The sequence below is a fragment of the Triplophysa rosa genome, linkage group LG22, assembly GCF_024868665.1.
Source record: "Triplophysa rosa linkage group LG22, Trosa_1v2, whole genome shotgun sequence".
Classification (NCBI taxonomy): Eukaryota; Metazoa; Chordata; class Actinopteri; order Cypriniformes; family Nemacheilidae; genus Triplophysa; species Triplophysa rosa.
This window is the reverse complement of record NC_079911.1, coordinates 20,491,716-20,516,080: the sequence shown is the minus strand read 5'-3', so window position 1 is coordinate 20,516,080 and position 24,365 is coordinate 20,491,716. Positions and strand designations below refer to the sequence as shown.

General features: G+C 40.7%; 1 protein-coding gene and 1 long non-coding RNA gene across 4 annotated transcripts in view; one reads left to right on the top strand and one right to left on the bottom strand.

Moving 5' to 3' along the window:
• Window positions 1-13,300, bottom strand: part of LOC130546079 (uncharacterized) — a 54,759-nt gene extending 41,459 nt beyond the window's left edge. The window contains exons 1-2 of one of the 3 annotated variants that reach the window (XM_057321151.1): window positions 10,447-13,300; window positions 2,564-4,527 (exon numbers count right to left, since the gene is read on the bottom strand). In XM_057321151.1, coding sequence (XP_057177134.1) covers window positions 10,462-11,097 — 636 coding nt within the window. In that variant the 5' untranslated portion in view covers window positions 11,098-13,300 and the 3' untranslated portion in view covers window positions 2,564-4,527; window positions 10,447-10,461. Of the gene's footprint in view, window positions 1-2,563; window positions 4,528-10,446 lie in introns of those variants that run through there. The other 2 variants (XM_057321150.1, XM_057321152.1) reach the window with 2 other exon arrangements.
• A 6,286-nt stretch (window positions 13,301-19,586) lies between these two features.
• LOC130546080 (uncharacterized) lies at window positions 19,587-21,722 on the top strand. The gene is made up of 4 exons (XR_008961741.1): window positions 19,587-19,881; window positions 19,952-19,999; window positions 20,971-21,136; window positions 21,432-21,722. It is a non-coding gene; the product is annotated as an uncharacterized LOC130546080 (long non-coding RNA).
• Window positions 21,723-24,365: the final 2,643 nt, after the last annotated feature.

Genomic DNA, 24,365 nt, shown 5'->3' with positions numbered 1-24,365 from the left:
AAACTCGAGTGATTCGGTTGAATCGATTCACTGAATCAACAGACTAGGTGTTGAGCAGAAGCGTGTTTTAAACTCGAGTGATTCGGTTGAATCGATTCACTGAATCAACAGACTCGGTGTTGAGCAGAAGCGTGTTTTAAACTCGAGTGATTCGGTTGAATCGATTCACTGAATCAACAGACTCGGTGTTGAGCAGAAGCGTGTTTTAAACTCGAGTGATTCGGTTGAATCGATTCACTGAATCAACAGACTAGGTGTTGAGCAGAAGCGTGTTTTAAACTCGAGTGATTCGGTTGAATCGATTCACTGAATCAACAGACTAGGTGTTGAGCAGAAGCGTGTTTTAAACTCGAGTGATTCGGTTGAATCGATTCACTGAATCAACAGACTCGGTGTTGAGCAGAAGCGTGTTTTAAACTCGAGTGATTCGGTTGCATTGATTCACTGAATCAACGGCAGAAATCGTTGATACAAAGACTCGCAGTGTGAAGCGTGTTTTAAATTTACTGAATCAACAGACGCATTGTTGAACAAACTGAAGTCCAGGTGAATCACTACATACTTCATATGATTGTTAATGTCAATTATTCCATTGTATGAGAGATGTTTTATATGCTCGTATAGGAATAATGATTTACATTTGATGTGTTTATATTACATTATTCCGTAAATGATGCAGAGAAAAGCTTCTGCTTCGTAGCTCAGGAGATCAGATGGAGATGCAGATGAGACTTCAGCAAAAGTTTCCATTCGCTCCCTGCTTAATCTCATTGAAAGAAATAAATGAGATATTAAAGAGATGTTAACGATGTGTTTATATTCTAGATGTTGATGCGATTATATTGTTCGTAGGTGTTAAACAGAGATCAGTGACACAGGTGTACAACATGAACCCAAAGTCAGAATGTGTCAGACAAACTCCGCGCTTTCGTCGTCCACATCGCTCCGTCTTGTCCACCACTCGCTCTCACAGACAGCTCGTTAAAGCCGTGAAGATTTGGAAGACGCCGTTTGTCAGTTCCTCAAACGTCACCCCCGGAGCTTTAAAGCCCAGATCTTTTAAAGAGCGTCTGATGTGTGTGGAAATGCATCGCAAGGCGTCTGAAGTCTCAACAGCTCCAAAGTCCATCGCCTGTTCCATCAGAGACCTGCAGCTGTGCAGCTCGGATTCATCTCCATCACCCTTAAACCGTCCGTTGGAGTCCCAGGACACCCGCCGCAGACGCCCCGTCCACACCAGACGCTACAGAAGACAGTTAGAGTGGTATCACACCTTATCCAGAAACAAGAGACCACAACGACTCAACCTGGAGGTGTGTGACGTCTTTATTTCTGTCTGCAGAACGCATACGAGTGTCAGTCTGGATAATCCTCGATGAACTTCTGTCTTTACAGGGTCAAAGGTCACAGACAACTCTCAGAATGACAGGTTAGTCCTCATTCAATTCAAATTGATATAAAAAACAAGTTGAAATCTCAGTTTTGACAAATATTACCAAATTTAAAATGCGAAGATTAAACGACATTTTGACTGTATCTGAGTTTGGCTTTATTAGAAAATTCACTTAAAATGCACAAAAGTACAACATAAAAAGTAGATAAAAAGTATATTGTCTTATTAGCATAGCCTACATCTTTTATTCTAAAAATATGAAGATAAATCAGTAGCAAAATATATTACGGAATGATATCTATACAAGATAGTATAATTCATGGAATAGTTACACTGTACATCAGGCACGTGCAGGGGGGGGTTCGGAGGGTGCTTTAGCACCTGCCTCTTTGGCCCGTAATGCCTAAAGTGCCCTTTTGTCAAGGCAAAAATTTTTTTTTGTAATTAAAGGCCATTTTGTGAAGGCCTGCTCAAGCTAACTATTAGTAAAATTAATGAATAATAATTTAACCCTAAATAAATGACTCACGTGATGACCTTTCACCTGACGACCTCATCTGACAGGGGTTCTCACGTTCAGACGCCTTCAATAGATTAGCGCGTTTCCAGGATCTACTGTTCGCGGCTGCCGGTAAGTGGTGTTTTCAGGGGAGCGGTGTGCTTGTTTACTTATTAGTGTATTTATTATTATTATTACGAGTAGTAGTATTTCACAAGAACGCCGTGAAGAGAACATGCACTGCTCTTGTGTGTCTAGCCTGCTCTGAACTGACGTGACGTTAGCTGCAGCTAATGTTACTTCTACACACAGCAAAGGAAAACAATGCTTATTCACTTTTTGAATTGATGTTTGCTGTTTGGGGGAGAAAAGTTTCACGGCGTCGCGTGTTCTTGTCTTTTTATATTATTTGACTAAAACTATTAACACTTTGAAGTATTATTATTACAGTATTTACAGTAGAGTGCCTTCAAAACACTGGTAAAACAGGCTTAGGCCATGTTCAGACATTACTTCTTTTCTGACAAGAAAAAGTTGACAAAGGCGCTTTTTTAGTAAAAAAATACAAATATCAGCAGAACGCCATGACTTCGGAGGCAGCCCAGAGAAACAGATAGACAGCGTAACAGAAGTCTATTTGAATTAGAAACAGAGTTCGTCTTGCAATAACTAATCACATATTTAAAAACTACATTGCTTATTTGTCGGTAGAAATGCAATCAGAAGTTGCTGAAAGTTAAAATTAAACTTACATTTATACAAAACTATCCTCCAACGGGCGTTTCGGCCGCCATTTTATTTTTTCGAGCTTGATCTTTCCCAACCAATCACGTTCCTCGCATGTTGTTATGGAAACGACAGGGCGTCTTTTTCAGAAAAGTTGAACTTTTTTCAACCTCAAAAGACGCCCTGAGCTGCAGAAAAGACGCCGGCGCTGGCGTTTAAAAAAGCGCTCAGCACTTTTTTTGAAAACACGGTTTATTACATAGGATTATAATGTAAAACAGACGCTAGCAGCTTCGGAAAAAAAGTCAAGTCTGAACATGGCCTTATTCTGATTTTCTAATCCTCCGAATTATACTTATCAACGCTGTTCTGTTTCTTTTTCGAAACAGCATCATGGCATTTGCTGCTTTATCAATTACAGAAGCATCCGTATTGATACACATATCAGCAAGGAATGCATCGCGATATACAGTATTGCTGTATTGATGTTTTGAGCACTGCCATATTTAAAGCCTTGTTCCATGTGCCACTTTTATACTTTGAGCACCTGCCCCTTTAAAGGTCTCTGCACGGCCCTGCTGTACATGATAGTATACATAAGTGTGATGGCTTTGCTTTAGTTGAAACGGTTTTATTTAAACTATTATTTGCTAGATCAGTTCATTGTGATTTTCCTGCCATCAGGGGGCGGTGTGGCTGGTCATCAAATGCCGCTCTTTCTCTCGCCTCTGATCGATCGAGTGCACAAGTTAGTTTTGCATTGGGTTTATCGCAAAAGTAGTAGCAAAAGTCAAGGCGGGAAGATTTGAAACTGCAGTGACTAAATCTAGGAAATATGTAAACATGTGCTATGCATTTGTATCTGCCTAATGTATTTTGTAAATGCCAGTTTACACATTTGTGACCATTTTTCTGCAACTTCAAATTCAGAAGACAGATTTGTGAGTTTTGTCCACGAGTGCAAATCTCAACATTCAACTTCAGTCTTTTATTTGACAAGTTTTCACATTGGGGCCGAGTGTACATTTTAGTGTACAGGTACAAATACTTACTTTACAAGTTCCCAAATTAAAATCTACATGCTCTCAAGTTTTGCTACTGATTTATCTTCATATACTAATTGCGCATGCACTTGAATAAACTTATTTTTATTTTAAGGGAACATGACTCATTGGAGCACTTTCTTTAAAAGCGTCACAACCATATTTGATTTCATGTTTACTATCTTCTGATGAGTTTGGTTAATGGGTTTGTCATCTCAACACAGGTCCCTCTTCTCACAGAAAGAGACGTCAGAGAAGTTCTCCATCAGCTCAAAGTCCTCCAGAGTTTCAGACGCCAGTGAGGAAGACGAGTCGAAGACTGTGGAGACGACAGCTGGACAGCAGCAGTTCTGACTCCAGCAGATCCACTGATACAACACCTGCACAAGTCAAGAAGACCAGACGTCAAAAACAAAATAACACATATAAACCCTGTGACAACACAAACCGCCTGAAACCTTCATGGACTGAGTTTAATTTCCTTGATATTCATTCTGATTTAATCACAGAAGCTTCACCTGCGCACAAAACACGGAAGAACCTCAGTGCCATGTCAAAGAAAGACAAAAGAAAAGATTCGCCTGTCACAAAACCGAGCGTCCAAACCTCTGACGTCAAGAGTTCACAGAAAATAGAACAGAAGGTTAACAAAACCAAGACGAGAGAAGATCAGCTAACCAGAAAAAACATCAGAGGAACAAACGGACGAAAGATCTCGGACACGGGGGAAAATGAGCAACGAGTTCACTTCAAGACTCCTTCATCCAAAACAAAACGGAGAGGTTTCAAACCCAGAGATTCTGATCAGAGTATCACAGCAGCACCTCCACGAACACCAGACACTGACCGAAGCTTTCATCTGAAAACTACAGAGAAACACACCCGATGAATGAACACATGATGGCAGTGTGACACCGTCTGTAAAACATTCATTTCATTCTTACTGGACAGAGAATAAACTTCATAAATATGACCAGCATTCATGTTTGATGCGTCTGTAAATAATTTCATCAACCTTAAAGCCACAATATGGACTAATATTGTTATGAAATATCAAGAATCACTTGCGCAGTGTGATATGTTTCATGCAGTTGTGTACTTACATGATCCCAAATGTTCCCAAGAATGTGCAAATACAGAGAAATTCCTATTTAAAATAATGTCCCCTCCCTTGTCTCTGTCGCATATCAGTGACTTAATATCCGGTGCTCCGCACTACCCTCAGTTTCCGGTTGTAGAAACTACGGCAACACGCACATGCGGAAGTGGTTATACAGCATCTGTTGTTCTGTTATTATGGATCAGGATTACTCTGGCGAGTAAAGGAAACCCAAAAAAGTGTAAACGTAGGTCAAATAAGGCAAGCAGGCTTATGGACAAATGAAGAAATAAAACAAGGATTAATATCGGCGTGGCGTTTTCTAAATGGAGAGAGCTTCGCGACCAAGAGACTGCGCTCTCGCATGTGTTTTAATAGACAGGTAAGCACTTTTTCTGATTTCGCGCTCACTCGTTGTCTCAGGTAAGTTTTTCTTTTAATTCGGACATGATTAACAGTTACTTATTACTAGTAACAGACAGAGGTGGGTAGTAACGCGCTACATTTACTTGAGTAACATTTTGGAAAATATGTACTTTTTAAGTAAAATTAAAAGTGTGTACTTTTACTCTTACTTAAGTAAATTTCTAATAGAAAATCTGTACTTTTACTTCGTTACATAACTTACATTGTATTCGTTACTTACATTGACGTTCCTTCGTTCCTTCATTTTAAAATATGCTTTTTAAAACGCGTTGTTTATTTCAAGGTTGTCGTCTCTTTTTACGGGCATTCCTGAGTGATCGATTCTTTTGAGTCGATTCTTTTGAAAGCATTAATTGAACAATGGGCAAAACCATTCATAGGCTAATGAATCAGTTCAAATGATTTGTTCAGTTCGCAGCACGATCGGAATCATCTGAAGCAGGATTACTCACTCCTCGTAGCGCGAAACTTAAGAACACGCAGAACACAAAGAGCGTTGGATGAAGTGGATATTAATCTATATCTATACAATCAAAACTGCAAATGTGTCATATTGTTTGCCAGCAATGATAAATGCCCGCCATATGCGCGCACCCGCGCGACCTGTTCGTCAGACACAGCAACATGCGCGTTACCTGTCAGACACAGAGACGTGGGCCTGCAGAAATATACATTTGACGAACAGAAGGAAGAAAACTTGTTGATGGGCGTGTGGTTCACTGTTTACTGTTTGTTTACAAGTAAGAGCGTTTCACAACACACACGTGACACAACACGAGAAAACATGAGCTTTGTTCAAAACTGTGTATTTCATTTAAGAGATCACTGCAGATGTTTTAGATCATCTTAGGAAATGCTCTGAGTTTAGTTCATGCTTTAGTTTGACATGGTCTATTATTCTAAATAAGTTGTGTAAACTACATTGACATCAGGACTAGATGAACTTTACAGAAATGCTTGTCTCTTCTGTGTTTGTCTATTCTTTAGTCTCTCTAGTATATTGCAAAGATATCTGCTTATGATAATTAAAAATATTGATTAAAATGTAATATTCAAATATTGGCGTTAATATTAATTTTATGTAGTAGGCCTATATAATCAGATACAAAGTAACTAAGTAACTAACTACTTGAGTAGTTTTTTCATTGCATACTTTTTTACTTTTACTCAAGTAATTTTTAAAATAGTGACTTTTACTTTTACTTGAGTAACAATTTCTCAAGTTACTTGTACTTTTACTTGAGTAAAGATTTTGGCTACTCTACCCACCTCTGGTAACAGAGAGGAGTGATATTATAGAGACAGATTCGGTTACGTGTAACTGCTCAAAGAATACAATGGTTAAGGACAGTGTTACTCACTATTGGCGCGAGAGATAACCCTTTGTGCCAAGTTTAGTTAACAAGCTTAATCACGTTTTATTAGGGTAGGAAAGTGGATCGCTCGAGCCAACTGATTAAGGGTACGATCACACAGAACGCGCTTTTCATGTTCGAAAACGCGAGGCGCGCTGCGCTGCTCTTTTGATTGACTCTTTGAAAAGAGAAGCGCAGCGGTTTTTTTATGTTGCTAGGTAACCATCAAAACAGCTGTCCTGTCAGTCAAGGATTATAGCGTGATCGCTCTAGTTGCTGTTAACTGTCGTATTATCAGAAACTTTAAAAAGGTACAAGCAGAGGGCGTTTGCTCGGACCTTTCTCGGTTAAACCGTGTCAGCCTGCACAAGTTTCTCCTTCATCATTGCAGTCTCCGGACGTTTCAATCAACTGTAAAGTTCCGTCACCGTATCGGAAGGCCCGCCGCTCCACTCATTCGAAACGCGAGGCGCTGCAGGCAGCAGAAACGCGAGGCGCCCGGCGCGCATAAGCAGTGCGCAAAACGCTCCCTGCCAACTGAAAACAATTCAAAAGAGGCGCGTCTCACAGCAAAAGGCGCGTACTGTCTGATCAGGCCCTAACACTGGTTTAGGAGGTCTTCACTGCAGCCTATAGCGAGATGAAATGCATAAAATAATGACCAATTTTAAGTGTTGACCTACTAACAGCTTTGTGTGCATGCACTGTAATTCATATAATACAAGTGTTCACTTCATTTAAGTGTTAAAATCAAATTTGATTGTTCATCAGGCACCATTAGGTGACATCTTAAGCACAGCACAGAATCTAGTGTCGATGTTAACGGACACCTTAAGTTCGCCAGGGAACGTGAGGCCACTCAGACAGGGCAGGCCTAATTCAGCAGAGCTTGGTGTTGGACAACAGAAAGAGGGGGACCAGTCAAGTCTCAGTGGACAGTCAGCACAACAAGAAAGAAGGTCCAAGTCAAACTGCCACGGGCACTCAGTACAGCAAGAAATGGCTAGGTGTGAGATTGACTGTAATTGTTGTTTTAAAAAACTGTTTTTGTTTATGTGTGTAGCCTACTGGTAGAATACAGTTTGTACAGTAAACGTGTGTGTGTGAACATTTAAAATGTTCTAAACTGACTAAAAAATATTTTTACGTCATTCCTGGGATTTTTCCGAATGGAAGTAAGGGGTAAAAAACGTTTTGGACCATATAAACGCCCAGAGAAAAGCTTGTTAATGGTTTTTTTCCTACTTGACCAACAATATGAAAAAACACCCAAAGGAGAGTCAGAACTAGAACTTACACTTGCAGGACTTGGGAGAAGATCATTAACTATAACAGAAAACATCACTCATTCAGAGGTAGGATCGATAATGTTCTTTTTCTTTTTTTTTAATTGGTGTATTGGTGCATTTCCTTACTCTGTTTTACTCTGCCTTTGATCATTAAGCTGTCAGAGATACTTGTTAATGCCTATCCAAAACTGGCAAATATCTGTGGAGGATGGTTAAGTGCTCAGGTGTGTAAGATTGTTTTGATTTTTTTTCTCTCTTCCTCTTAAAGGGATACTTAACCCTAAAATGAAAATTCTGTCATCATTTACTCACCCATAGATTGTTCCAAACCTGTATAAATGTATCTGTTTTGCTAAACACACAGGACGATATTTCCAAAATTCTTCCTGTGTGTTCAGTAAAACAAAAGAAATTTATACAGGTTTGGAATAATCTAATGACAGAATTTTGAATTGGAGGTGGGCAGCAGAAATTGATCGTCATCCCTCCTGACCCAGATGGATATAATGGACAGCAGTTAAAAGCAGTGAGCAGCAATGGTAAAATAAAGTTTAACAATAACAGTTTACATTATTTTATTTAAAGATTATTTCATTTTAAAAGGTTAAATAATAAAGTTAATAAAAAAATTAGTTGTGAATGCTAAATTGCGATGGGTGAGATTGAAATGTAATTGTAATATTGCTGTAAAATTGTAATATACTGTATTATACGTAATCTGCGCTTTCACGCCCACTTGACGCACATCAAAAATGCACACATGCGCAGACAACCTCTGAAGCTTAGTAACATTTCCTTAAAATGAACTAACCCTGGAACATAACCTGCTCCGGAACAGGTTATCTTCAGAGAGTAAGTTGCTATGGTTACTTACATACCCTGAAACTTATCTCCGTTTTTGGAACGGAAAGTTGGGGTTATCCGCTAACTAGCCCTTAAACTTACCCGGGTATGTCACATAACCAGCTTTCTGGAATACACCCCAGGCCTGAATTTTGTTATGTTTTATTGTGTTTGGCCCTGTCCCAAATGGCACACTTGCGGTCTCGTGGACTTAAATTGCGCATTCTCGCCAAGTCTACGAGTCTGTAGGGTGTCCCATTTGTCTTTTTAGAGCTCAGAAGTCTGCTCGCGAGCGCCTCCTTTGTGCCCTCGATGCGGTCTTCGGCGAAGCAGACTCCACTGAAGTCCCCTACCCAGGAATCCTTGCGAACGCCCAATCACAGAACGGATGGGAGGAGTGTCATGGATGTCAGACATATACGTAAACATGACTGTCAAAAACTGTTGTCTTTGATCATTTCATTTACAATAACTGCTTTTGAATGTAGTGATCTAATATTAAGCAGGCCGAACTTTATGAGTTTGTTTTGGTCGTTTATTACATTGTCCTCAGGTTTAATCACGATTAGATTTTTTTCTCTGAGATTTGGCCATTTTGTTATTTTGTAGTATTATTCGGGGGACAGATACGGTCTCTATGCATTTGGAAGCAGTAACATTTATAACAGATGAGTGGGAGGAACACAGACTACCTAAATGGCTTTTTTATTTTAATGTAAACAACCACTTTGTGTTTTGTGCTTAGATCTTTGCTGAATTCAATCGCATATCTGGAAAATCTGAGATCCAAGTTCTGCGCAGCATTGGACACACACACTGCATGTTTGATTGAATTGTTCAGAAAAAAGGAGGAAAACAGGGGAAACCGCTTGGATGAAATTTTGCGTCAGGTTGATTCAAAGGTATTTCTTTAGGTTGACTGTTGTCATCTTTTGAGTCTTCATTTGAATATGATTGTTAGCCTTATTCTCTGTCTGTTTTTGCTTTTGCATAGTCATCTGATGTAACGTGTTACGTGTGTGTGCTTCGCAGTACTTCGCCGTCTTACTGGGGTATGACTCTGAGAATTCAGGATGTGCTTTGTAAGTAATTGTTGTTGGTATTTCTGTTTAGTTTAGTTCAATTAGAGTAATGGTTAAGAGTATTTCGATACTATATTTGTCTCTTGACTTAAAACAATTCTGATTTGACGCAGTGGTCGTTTTTGTGCTTTATATATAAAATTTATATAGGTTTGAAACAACCTATGATGACTGAATTTTCATTTTTGAGTGAACTAGCCCTTTAAATGTTTTGTAACTCTCACTATATAATTTATCATCTGTCTTTGGCAGTTGTGATTTATAGCTTGGTTATATGTCATTATGCTTCTTGCTTGCCCAAAGCTCTGATGCGTCTCAAGATAGAGAAAAACTCACGCTTTCCTATTTTTGTTATGTTTCGGACTCAAATGTAGATGCAGACTTCTGTGGAATTGTTGGCCTGCTCACAGTTTCACGTTAAGATACGCCTGTCCGAACTCCATGTTCTCAATGTTAATGCATCAAGGGCAATCATTCTGGAGGGAAGAATTGTCGTGGATGATGTCCCAAACTTACCACATGCCGTATGTCTCCTCTTTGCTTTAATCTTTGATCTAAATTTAGACTACACAAAGACAATAAGGGAAACATTTTGCCCTGAGGGTAGTATTTCTGTTGTTGGGAGGTAAGAAACTCAAACCTAAACTTCAAACCCTTAAAATCAGCTTTTATGGTTGAAGTTTTGACCTACCGCTGGGAGACGTAGTCAAGCGGTGCATAGCGTCTTTGAGATGTTGTCAGACAGAAGAACCGCTCCGATGCTGCTGGGGTGCAGGCCGTCAGGGCGGAAGAGCCTAGGTCGCTCCCAGAACAGATCAAAATTATCAACAAAGAGCAGCTTCTGTTCAATACACCATGACATCAACCATTTATTTAGAGCAAATAGTCTACTGAACTTTTCATTCCCTCGTAGGTAGGTAGGAAGCGGCCCTGATACGATGATCCTCGCCGTGGGCGATGCGTTGCGTACCGTCTCGATCAGACTCCTGAAGTCCCTCTTCAGGATCTCCAACTGCCGCATCCTGACGTCATTCACCCCCGCGTGCAGCACGACAGCTCCGACGTTAGCATCGTCCTTCAGGATCGCAGGTACCTGCGCAGAGACATCAAGAACACGGGTGCCAGGAAAACAATGAGTGCGCACCTTACCTTTAGTGGAGGAAGCGCGTACGTTCCGGACGATTGAGTCTCCGATGACCACAGCGTTGCATTCCGTCTCGCAGAGGGCGGCAAAGCGGTTCCTGGTCGGGATCTCGAAGACCGGTGGCGGCGGTTGGGTCATCGCTCCAGTCCTGGCTCGCGCCTTTCGCCGTGGGTGTGCCGGTGCAGGAGTGAAGTTCATTTGGGCTGACCGTGTTCTCGAAGCCTGGGCCCTGTGCAGATAAACACGCAGAGTAGAAGTGGAAGGAGTATTAAAATCGCGATGAAAACTTACCGCTCATTTGTGAGCGTCAGCTCTGGATGTTTCCAGCGCCGTTTTACGTTCTCGCAGCCGTGTCTGCTTCTCTAGTAGATCCTGGATCTGCTTCTGTAACCGGTGTAGTTCTGCGTTGTGTTTTTTTTTCTCTTTTATGGGGTAGTAACCACTCGGACATCAGATAACGTTTCGACTCTTCATTTAATCACTGATGGAAAATAATAAAAGTCTTACAATATGTCCTGCCCTTTTGTCCTTCTCTCCCATGCACAGCCAGTGTGAAAAGGGAAGAGCAGGTGAACAGACAGGAAGTTACGCAAAACACCGTTCACAGAATATTTAAAGGGGAAGGCGCACGCAGACAGAATATCAAGTAAACAAATACACTTTGTGCAATTCTAATACATTAAGTTACATTCAGTACCTGTTACACTCACCCCCCAGAATTACACAAAATTATGAAACATTAGAAAAACCTTACACTGGTCAAAAACACGGTCCCCACTCTAAACAAACAGTGAGAACAACAGCAACAAAAGCTACCCAACAAAGGGATAAAAATGTAATGAAATTGGCCAAATACCACTACATTTCACAGATAACAAAGGTGCCCATTACACCTTGTACACATTGACCATATACACACGTAATGCAAGTTAAACATTGGAAAAGGATAGAAAAAGAATTAAATAAATAAAACCCACATAAGGTCCACAAATTACATGGACTCACATCACGGTTTCAAATTTACTGAAAACACAGGTTATACATTCAAACATGAACAGTGGTGGACAGTAACGAAGTAAATCTACCTGAGTACTGTACTTAAGTACACTTTGTGAGTATCTGTACTTTACTTGAGTATTATTTTTTCTGAGTACTTGTACTTTAACTTCACTACTGTACATTTGAAAGACAAATATCATACTTTTTACTCCACTACATTTATAAAAAGGTCCAAAAGTAGAAAATGGTTTCTATGCAGCGGGGTTTCCTGTGTGCGCAATTTATCTGGCTTGCGATCTTCCAGGACCTTTTAATGTTGCCAAGTATTTCAGTTTTTCTATGCTCGCGGTTTTCCGGCAAGCTTTGAATGGCCATTTGGCAGATTTTTTTACGCAAATCTGGCAACTCTTGGATCTTCCCGCTAAACTACTGTAAACGTAGGCTCTGCTACACCGTTGATAGCGCTCTAAAAAGACAAATAGAACAATAAAAGACGAAAAAGGCAGATGTTAAAGTGTGGTGTAATCATCTGTGGGTTATGATCAGTCAAAGATCGTAGAAACATTGTCATGAAAATGATCGGCATAACGGCTAAACGGTAAATAAGCATCACATACACCTTGAGCTACACGTGCGTGTTAACTTCTGATCTGCTGCTGTATCATTTTAAGTGATTTGGAGAATTAATGATGTTTTTACTGAAGTTACTATAGTTGAAGTATTCCTGTTGAAATAAAAACTATAGAACCCTGCCCAAAATACAACAGAAAATGTAATGGATTTAATGGTTATAATGGGAATTGTACTATGGATACTTGTTGTCTACTTGTATGTGATGGATTCTATTGGTGGGATAGTAAATCCTATTGGAATAAAACCCAAAACACACTACAAGGAGGAATTTAATTTAAAAATCTCATTCTAATTAAAAAATTCATTGTTTTTTTCAGCAAGGATGGTATTTGCAGTAAAACTACAGTATCCACAAATTTACCATTTTCTAAATATAGGAACCACACTCCAATTAATAATCTTTAGTAAAACCACAGCAACTAAACATACCATAGTTTCATTATACTAGCTATAGTTTATGTTTGTAGTTACATTATGGTAATACAAATGGTAATAAATCCAACAAACACACAAATGGTAATAAATCCAACAAACACATAGCTTCTACACTTTACTATTTACAAGAACCTTATTACTTACTGGTAAATTGCTGCTAAAACTGGTAAAGGGAATATACAAATTAAAGAACACTGCTCATAAATACACATAGGCCTAGGGTGCTAATGAGGATAATTAGGCTAAATGATCATACAGGATTATATCTAAACTAAACATATATGTGCTAAACATATAAAGCTCTTAAAGGAGTTGCTCACTGCAAAATTTGCCTCCATTGACTTTCCATAGTAGGAATAAAAACTACTATGGAAAGTCAATGGGGGTAAATTTTGAAGTGAACTACTCCTTTAATACAACTGATACTGTGAGCTATTCAGTGTGTTCAGTAGGGTGCTTCAGGGGCATAAGGTATACGACAATAAGACAATGCACAACTGACATAAAGGAAATTTACTTTTAATACTTGAGTACTTTTAAAAGCACGTACTTCTTTACTTTTACTTAAGTAAGAATCTGTCTTTACAACTTTTACTTGTAGTGGAGTAATATTTGACCAGTAGTATCTGTACTTTCACTCAAGTAAGGAAGTTGTGTACTTCGTCCACCTCTGAACATGAATCACCGTAGACCCAGAATCTAAACCTAATATGCTCTCGAGTTGAACCATAGATTCAATTAATCTACGTACAGGTCTAATAACTCTCCCAAATCTGGTAGAGTAACAATCTGCTGCATTTAGATCAGCTACGGGACCTTGTGTAACCACCACACTGTCAGGAACTGGATATCGGGGAAAAGGGTTAGCACTAGCCACCATATAGTCATCAACTACTGGCAAAGCAAGATGTGACCTTGGCTCTGATTGGTTGGACAACTGAGAATGCACCCATGAACTAGTACGGTCATCACCACAAGTAGCTACACCGGAGATGTTGGACATAGACTCTGCTCGTGAGAGTTCCACAGCCTCATTCTGATCAACATCCGTAGGAGTAACCTCAGCAACGGAGGAACAAGCATCACTTTGGAACTGTGCGACTAAGTCACCAGAGCGTGTTGGATCAGACTGTGGAGGGTCACTGCAGGCAGGTGCATCAGCATTCTCTTGATTTGAATCATTTGTGTCCGAGTCAGGTAAAGGCAGGAAGTTCACTTGCAAAAGGAGATTGCGGTGCACTGTACGCTCATTTCCAGCTTTGTCACAGATCCTATAGATGTGTAAGGACGGCTTCGAGGCAATGACTGTGTATACAACAGGCTCCCATCTGTCAGCAAGTTTCCGTTTACCTCTACATCCTTTGTTCGTCACAAGTACCTGGTCACCAATGGCTAGAGGAAGACCTTTGACTCTCTTGTTATACTGGTTAGACTGGTGTGTTTGCTCTTGAGCGGCATTGACCTGGGCAACTGCCATAGCAGACTGGAGATCACTGATGAGCGATTGAACGTACTGGTCATAGTCACAAACTGAACTATCCTTCAAAACACTCTGGAACATTAGGTCAACTGGCAACCGCAGTACTCTGCCGAACATAAGGTAGAACGGGGCAAAGCCTGTTGTTTCGTGAGCTGTACAGTTGTACACAAAAGTCATTGTCTGTACCAGCTGTGGCCACTTCTGCTTAGACCTAGGTGGAAGGGACCTGAGCATATTGCCTATTGTTCTATTGAATCTTTCCGTACCACCATTCCCCATCGGGTGGTAAGGTGTAGTTCTGGACTTATCGACGCCAGCTAGTTCGAGAAGCTCAGCAATCAGTTCACTCTCGAATGAAGCTCCCTGGTCTGAATGGATGCGTTGGGGAAATCCATAGACGCAGAAGAAGCCATCCCACAGTTTCTTTGCTACGGTTTTCGTAGTTTGATCTTTACATGGAAATGCAAGAGCAAGCTTTGTGAAATGGTCCGTTATAACTAGAACATCCACAGATCTGTTGTGCCGATCCTCAGCAGACCAAAAGTCGATGCACACTAGTTCTAGCGGGGCTGTTGTCTTGATACTCTCCAGGGTGGCTCTAGTTGCAGGCTCAGGAGTTTTACTGTAGACACACCTGGGACATTTCTTTACGTAATCTCTCACATCACGCTCCATATCGAGCCAGAAAAATCTCTGACGGCCTAAAGACAAAGTGCGTGGCTGTCCTTGATGACCAGCTAGGTCGTGAATGCCAGAAAGTGCTTGACATTTCAAAGACTCCGGTAGGACGAATTGAAATCTCTTGTGCTTTGTGAGCGGGTCCTTAATAACTCTGTACAGAATTCCATCAAGCATTGAAAGTTTATCCCATTGCTTAAGAATTCATAACACGTACAGCTTCTCATTAGCACGTTCATGTCTTGACGGTCTGCGCTTTCTGCTAACATAATGACAAACTCTGGCAATGACAGGATCTTTGTGCTGATGTTCTCGCAAGTCGGTCAGGGAAAGGAATGAAACACTTCTTCGTCACCACTGATCAAAGAGTTAAGATGTTCCGCGACTGATGTTGCTCTACATGCCGTTCCAGCTTCCCACTCATCACAAGAAGACAGTACTGAAGACACGTCATCGGCAGACAATGAAACATTAAAGCTGACGTCAAGGGAATCTGATTTTAGCGACTGAGGTTGACAGGTAAGTCTGAACACTTTTTGCATATTTCCAACCTCAACACCTTGCACTTCTCTTAACAGTGTAGAAAAGGGCTCTGATAGAAGTCGCTGACCGACAGGCTTGACAAACGGATCTCTACTGAGCGCATCCGCGACTACATTGAGTTTTCCAGGAATATATTTGATCTTGAATGAGTACGGGGCAAGTTTTGACACCCAACGCTGCTCGCAAGCATCCAGCTTTGGCTTGGTCAGAATATATGTAAGCGGATTGTTATCCGTCCACACGGTAAACTCATGTCCTTTAAGCCAGTGACTGAATTTGTCACACACTGCCCATTTCAGAGCAAGAAACTCTAATCTGTGTGCGGGATACTTTGTTTGGCTGTGGTTCAATGCTTTGCTAGCAAACTCTATAGGTCTAGCCTTGTCTTCACCTTCAGGTATCTGAGATAGAACAGCACCTAGGCCATCTAAGGAAGCGTCAGTACTGAGCAGGAATGGGCGTTCGAAATCAGGATGGGCTAACACCACACTTTCTACCAGGTTTCTTTTTAGCTCTCCAAAGGCTACTTCACAGTCTGGGGTCCAGTCCAGATGAGTTAACTCTCGAAAAGTACCTGCTCTCTTACGACCACCAGGACCTTTAGCTGAACGTTTCTTACCAGCCGTCAGGTTGAACAGGGGTCTGGCGATACGGGAACAACCAGGAATAAAGGATTGGTAGTACAAGACCATACCAAGGAAAGATCTGACTTTCTTTTGCGAAGGTGTAATTCCATCTTCCTTCATTAGATCCCCTTTACAAAAAGTTGAGATAACTTTCACTTTCTTCTCGTCTACTGAAACACCGGTACCATCAATCACATGGCCCAAGAACTTTACAGACTTCTTCAGAAAGTGACACTTTTTAGGAGCTAATTTCAGGTTGCTGGATCTCAGTCTGGTGAACACAGTTTCCAAGCGTCTCAGTGCCTCTTGTTCAGAAGGAGCGAAGACCAACAGGTCATCTAAGTAACAGAGAAGACTGGAAAAGTTAAGGTCACCGAAAACACTGAGCATCATACGCATGAAAGATGCAGGGCTGTTGCACAGACCCTGAGGAAGACGGTTATACTCGTACAACCCCATTGGAGTTGTAAAGGCTGTGTAACGTCGGTCAGACACATGAAGAGGGATGTTGTAAAAGCCAGAAGTTAAGTCCATGGTGCTGAAAAAGGCATTGCCTCCCAAAACTGCAAGACAGTCAGCTTGATGTGGTAAAGGATGGGCATCTTTCACAGTCTTAGCATTAAGCCAGCGGAAATCTGTACACACCCACAGATTACCGTCTTTCTTCCAGACCATCATTAGAGGCGAAGCGTACTCGCTGATAGATTTGCAGATTATGCCTTTCTCTTCCATTTCAGACAACACTTCTCTCAGTTTCTGGTAGTGGGCGGGAGGGATACGACGATACGGAAGGCGAAAAGGTTGCTCATCATACAGACGGATCCTATGCACGAAATCTTTAGCTTCACCACAGTCCAATTTATCCTTTGAGAAAACATCCTGGTAAGACGCAACAAGAGCAGCCATTTGTCTCTTCCACATCTCGGAAACGTCACATCCATCAATGTCGATGTCTTTCAAACCACAGCCTTTCAGCAACTGAACAGGATCGGTGAGCGAGGCAGCGTCGAGGGACTCTGATTTAGGAACGTCGGAATGGGTTCTACTCAATCCTTGCATGACAGTGAAATCTTCGACAGCTAAGCAGGAAGAAACGTCAGCTAGTTTGGAGTTACGGCGAAGCGTGACTGAAGTTGAATTAGGGTTAAGGATCTTCATTGGTACCCATCGGTCACCCCACATTGGTGTTGCTACACGCCCGACAAGAATGTTCTTAGGAGCCGAACGCGCAGTGGTAGGCTCTACAATCACAGTACTGCCAAGAGAAACAGGGACATTCGCGGGTAGTTTACCCCAAACGAGGTACTCACGCGAGTGACCGCTTGGCGGAGTTTAACAGTACCGAGTTTATCAGATTACTGAGGACCAGACCATCGGGAAATGCAGCTCAGAAGTTCTAGGAATTGCTCACACTCAGGATCGGTATTACTGCAGGAAACAAGCTCCCAGTACTTATCATGAGATTTCATCTTCTGTAGCATGAATTTGATCACGTTGCTTCCGATGATGAACTCGTCTCTCTGTCCAGGCACTACAAGAGTTGGAACAGCAAACTTAAATCCATAGCATTCAATTTCCAAGTCGTATGTACACTTTGGCTGAACTGTAAGGCCACCACAGCCAACAAGGACTACATTACTTGGTACAGTTTGAGGATTTGGAAGAATACCAGCAGCTTGCAACTTGGATTCACTCTCTTCGTTAAGCGTACAGGACATACTACCTGAATCTAACAAACCCTTTAATGTGAAACGGCCGCTAACTGTCACGGGAGCATAAAACAACTCACTAGCCCCACTGACTCTTTGAGACCCCACATATAAAACAGTTTTATCTTCTGGTAATAACTTGCAGCTGTTCACGAAAACACTTTGCACATCTGGCTCTTCGTTGAGGGAAGTTGAATTAAACTCGCCCATGTTACCCCTCGCATCACATGGGCCATTCAGTTTGACTGAACGGTGTCTGAGGGTGTCACCGGGCACGCTGCTTTGGGACAATTACTCTTGAAATGACCAGGACTGAAACAGTGACGACATAGTCTGTGACGTCTACAATGCATGAACGTAGTGTGTTCCTTAGATTTACAGACCCTACAAGCAGAATCTACATTGGTCTTGAAGTCTGGAGTTTTGACTGAATGAACATGACTAGGTGAAGTCAAAGAAGCAGTACACAAAGACAGGACTTTATCCATCATGCCAACCATATGTTGAAAACTGGTGTCTGGAGAGAACGGAATGGCATTGGGGTTAAGCTGACTCACAGGAGGCAAAGACTGGACTGTCGTACAAGCAGGCTGCTTTGGAGAACTGGACATAGGGTCAGGGCATGCCGTTGTAGTGCATTGGTTCCAAGCTGGCAAAGACATTGTGTGCTGCGACCTCGATGAAGCTCTCTTTAGATCTCTCTGGTAACTGTCTAACCGCTCCTGGACCTCAGCCGCGCTCCACTTCTCAGCTGGTTTAAATTGAAAATACATAGCAAGACGTGGGTCTGGACAATGTGAAACAAACATCATGACAGTTTCTGTTGCGGGATCCTCCACACTCTTATTACGTCTGCGTAAGCACTCATCAGCAACTTCTATAGCCTTGTTAAGACGTATCCAGTAATCCATAGGACTTTCATCCGCTCTCGGGATGGTGCTATAGAAATCAGCCATGGGCATATTTGAGTAAGCCAACTCACTGTAGTTGCTTTTCAGAATGTCGAATACTGCACTTGTAAATTCACTGGCACTCAATTCAGGACGACTACGCAGGGATACTTTGACAATATCTCTCGCTTTACCAGCTAGTCTGCTCAGGATGAGATCAGAAACATCCGTTTGCGTGTCATGTTGCATTCTGCTTAAGTAACTGCACATCATGTCTTCCCATTCGTGGGACCTCGCCTGGGAGGTAAAATGGCGAGTCGTCATGCAACCACGGCGATCTGCGAAGCGCTGATCAGAAGATCCGGAATGGTCACGGCACCACGTGTAACCGGTGTAGTTCTGCGTTGTGTTTTTTTTCTTTTATGGGGTAGTAACCACTCGGACATCAGATAACGTTTTGACTCTTCATTTAATCACTCTGATGGAAAATAATAAAACAGTCTTACAATATGTCCTGCCCTTTTGTCCTTCTCTCCCATGCACAGCCAGTGTGAAAAGGAAGAGCAGGTGAACAGAAAATAGCATAAAACAAATAACAAATGACAATTGTAACATACCTGATGGAAAATAATAAAACAGTCTTGCAATATGTCCTGCCCTTTTGTCCCTCTGTTAACAGAAAAGAAGTGTAACATTTAGCCCACGTGCTCCACATGCACCGGTTAAACAACCGACATGTTAAACTAAATGAAAGTATACCAAAACCCTGATAAAATACACACGAGACAATATCCCCAATATAACCAAAACCGAGCATAAAAGAATGACTTTTAAACAAATACAACAAATTAGTCGGAGCTCAACAGGAACCTACCTCTCCCATGCACAGCTAGTGTGAAAAGGGAAGAGCAGGTGAACAGACAGGAAGTTACGCAAAACACCGTTCACAGAATATTTAAAGGGGAAGGCGCACGCAGACAGAATATCAGGTAAACAAATACACTTTGTGCAATTCTAATACATTAAGTTACATTCAGTACCTGTTACACTTCTCCACAGCCTCCAGTTCCGACTGAAGTGCGATCGTTTCCTCATCTGCACTCAGAGGTACAAACACATCTGAAACATTAGCCATTAGTGATGTAATAATGGGAACAGTGTGTTAAGCAGTGAGCAGGCAGGCTGGGAATGCTAACAGCCTGAGGCTAATAGCGATTGATCCGATAAAAATAAATTATTTTTTGGTATGGGATATACTTAAGGATATGTTTTACCCTCGGTGAATAACAATTTAAAACACAAGTCTTAAGATATAACAAGAATAAACGATGTATTAAGAATAAGTTTGAAAGAGCTCCGACTCAAACCACGTGCTCTCAGCAAACAGGAAGTGATACTGTTCTTTTGCACTATTTGCCTGGCCGGGGGGGCTGCTTTAGAATTTTAAAGTTTTACTTAATCAATATTGCATATAGGAATTTATAGTCTGTTATATTTGACCTGTGCTTCTCTCTCCTTTATCTTAAATGTGTGCTCTCACTATTCGTGCGTGTGTGCGTGCGTGTGTGTGTGCGTGCGTGCGTGCGTGTCTTTGTGTGTGCGTGCGTGTCTGTGTGTGCTGTGCGTACTTGTCTGTGTACGTGTGTGTGTGCGTGCGTGTCCGTGTGTCTGCGTGTCCGTGTGTGTGTGTCTATGTGTATGTGTGTTAGTGCGTGTGCATATTGTGTGTGTGGAGTGTTTTGTGTGTGGGTGTGTCTGTCTTCTGTGTTTTCACCTTTTTCTTGCTTTTACAGGTACAACTTTAATTGTTTTGCTTATAGTCAATATGTCTCATGTACAGCTGCTTTGTAACAATGAAAATTGTAAAATGCGCTATATAAATAAAGTTGAGTTGAGTTGAAAAGCACTATATAAATAAAATTGAATTGAATTGAAAACTGTGGTTGCTTCGACCATGTGGTTTTATTAGGCTCCTAACAAACGGGAATACATGCCAAACTTGCTCATCTATTTCAGTATAGATCGATAGATTTGATTATATGGCAAGAATCAAGAAACAATACAATTTATTTTTATAGGTGAAATTTTGTGATAAAAGCCACAGAATTCACTTATTAGGCTATCTGCAAGGCAGCTGACTGGACGGGCCTGACTGACAGGTGGGTGGGCCCATGGTCCACCCGGCCCACCCTACGCGCCTGATATATTGTGGAGTGAATAAAGAAAATGCAATTGTCCTACCTTGTATGTACATACTTCCACATTTAAAACATTTTAATTGTGACTAACAAATACTTTATAATATGTTAACTGTATTAGAATATTTGCTAGACCTATTGTAACCTTTGAAGTAAAAGAAGAAAATGCATGTTCAATGATGACCATTGAAAGGTGAAGAAAAGAAAAAAACACATAATCCTTTTGAAGTAGCAGTTTATTAAGGTAGAGTAAAGAGGAGAAAAATGTATTAGCAAGAATGATGTCTGTTACCCAAGCAAGCAGCATTGCATTCCATCAGATAAGGGATTGTCTTTTGCAGGCAGGACGAAGGAGAAGGCAGCACCAGAGAGCCCGAAGACAACAAATATAGAAACAGGTGGCATTATATAGGCAAATGTTGAAGGTGTTTTCCAAGCTCATGATGACATCAGTAGAGTTGGGACTTGAGAGACTGTCTATGAAAGACTGAAATGAGATGATTTCATCAGATGCTAGTTCTTCAGAACAGCTTCTCTGGTGTTAGATGCCTGCTGGGGTTGCCTAGAACTTTAGATTGATACTGGCAGAGGTTATGCTTTTATTTTACTTTATTTTATACAAGTATATTAATTGTAACATTGCTAATTGTTATTAATAAAACTTATAATTATCAAAAGAAGTCTGCCGACTGACATCTTTAAGTAGACTACGAACAATCCATCATGGAGGAGTCGTTACTAGGTTACTATACTAATAAGGACAGATTCGACTATCTTTACCCTGAGAATAAATAAGAAATGGGCAGAGGGTAATTTTATAGGATAACAGGATTGAAAAGTAGAATTTAATATTAATATTATGTTAATTCATTTAAGTAATTATGTTTTTGTCCTTGTTGCTGCTTCACACTCCAGTCCAGTAGGTGGCGGTAATACACCATAAATTGGTTTGTCAACCGCCATTAAACGGCACAAGAAAAACAAACAGGGCGCCCGTATTTAAACGGGGGCGTTGAGACGCCGGCTTCTTAGCAATGGATGGAGCCGAAGGTTTGAGTTTGTTGGTTGCGACCCGCCATTAAAACATTGAGAGAGGAGCCGGTGCGGTAGCGGTGTGCACCTAGAAGTTGTTTGCAATCAGCCATTAAGAGAAGAAGAAGAACCGGTGCGGTCGTCTTTAGGAAGACGGCCACTGATGGCGAAGACGCGGAAATCGAAGGAAAAACTAAGGCGAGTAAAGATTATGGTCTATATTGTTGCAGACAGTGCATGTAATGTATGTCGTTTATGTAATCTTTTGAATATATTCGTTTATTCTTATTTTTGCGATGTGACATTTGCGATGCGAGTTGTTTTCTTTCGGTGTTTGGCCGTCGGCTTAATGATTTTCGCTGATGTTTTCTCTTTTAAGTGGTTCAGTTTGCTGTAATTTTGTTAATTCGTTTATTTCCAATTTATTTAATATTTTAAAAGTATTGCTATAATTTTGTTTTTGAAGAAAATACTTGTTTTTCACATTATAGGCTATTTTTAAGGTCCGATCCAGAGAAAAAAGGTTGCGTTATGCGTTCTTGCACTAATATTTTATTTTGATGTTTTGGTTCGATTTTTCCAATTTTCACTAGATGTGAAGTGAAATATTATATTGAGACATATAATCCTAATTTGTGGCAGTGTCACAGCGGATTGGATTATGTTTGCGCTTGAGCACTTAATTTACATTTTAAAGGCTCATTTTGGTTTTGTATATATCTATAGGGCAATGTGAGCAATGTTCCTTAAAACATCTTTCTCATCCATGAATCTTAAGTCATCATCTGATGTCCCCAATGTATATTTAAATACTTATATTAATATAAACGGACGAATAGTCGACTAAAGCCTAAATTAACTGACTACCAGGGGCAGCCCTACAAACGACATTGGACAGTAACAACGTGGTTTTAATAAAAATCACATTAGGTCAATATAGCCAGGTCTGAGTCACTCACATTGGTTCAATTCAAGTGCTATAATTCCAATAGAAAAAGTTTGGTTTACATCCAACAAACATGGTTAGATAAAGCTATATCAGTGCAATTATTTTAGGTGGAAATTTGCCACATGATTAAATAGCGTTGAACTGATGAAAAAGTTTTTTTTTTAAGTGTACAGCAGCTCTTTCTTGTAAAAGTAAATTTTTATTACATACGCGTGAGCAGAGCGTTAAAGCTTCCGCGCTCCTCCGACGCTGAATTAATCTCGTTTGCTGTGTAAAAAACATGCATATTCCGCGAGAAATTGCGCCAATTCTTTAGGTGCCATGGGAATATTATACATTGCCAAAAATTCCTCATAAGGAAAAAGATGGCCTTATGAATTAAATAAATGGACCACCAAAAGAATATTATTTCGAAACCATTTTTCAAAGAAAACTGACTTGTTTAGAAAATCCTTATTATTCCAGATGAAGTATTTGTAAGGTGAAAATTTGTGTTTGTAAATTGAACTCTATGCACGAAAGGCTTGAAGATGAAATACTTCACACGCAGGTATTTTGCTAATATCAAAATTGCAAACTAGGAAGAAATGTATCCCACCCATTTTAGGTAAAATAGCAATAATGTACCAAATTGACAACTGCGACAATATTCAGTTTCTAATCCAGTTAATTTTAAATGTGTTACTTTATGTAGTGAAGTCCAGAAAGTTGAGACCACCGTTTTCATGCGTTCACTAAAATTGTTCTATTACATAATGGGACGGTTTCCCGCACAGGGATTTGCTTAAACCAGGACTAGGCCTGATTTTAATTAGGACACAAACATGTCTTACAAAAAACATTACTTGTGTTCATTTTGAGACAATACAATGGGTCTCATTCACTGAGCATGCGTACGCACAAATTATGCGTGAAACCTGCGTAGGAACGTTTTCACGAAAATTCACTAAAACCTTCGTATTAAAATGTATTATAAATATAAGAAAAAAGGTGGGAACACCTGAAAGCACACGTATATACACATATATGTAGATTTTAGTTGAGTTGTCAACGATGTGTCACGCCTCGGCCCGTTTGGCCACAACTCCTCCTACCCGTGTGGACCGCAAGTCTTCTTCAGCCCAAACTCCTCCTCGGTCAGGGTGGGTCCTGCTCTTCCTCGGCCTCCACCATGTGCATCACACCCTTTTTTTAAAGCCACACCACAGTCCGTCCTTTGGCTTTGTAAGTACAGGTTTTGACAAACTATCAGAAAAGTCTTGTTTGTTTTTCTCATATTTGCCATGTTCATTAC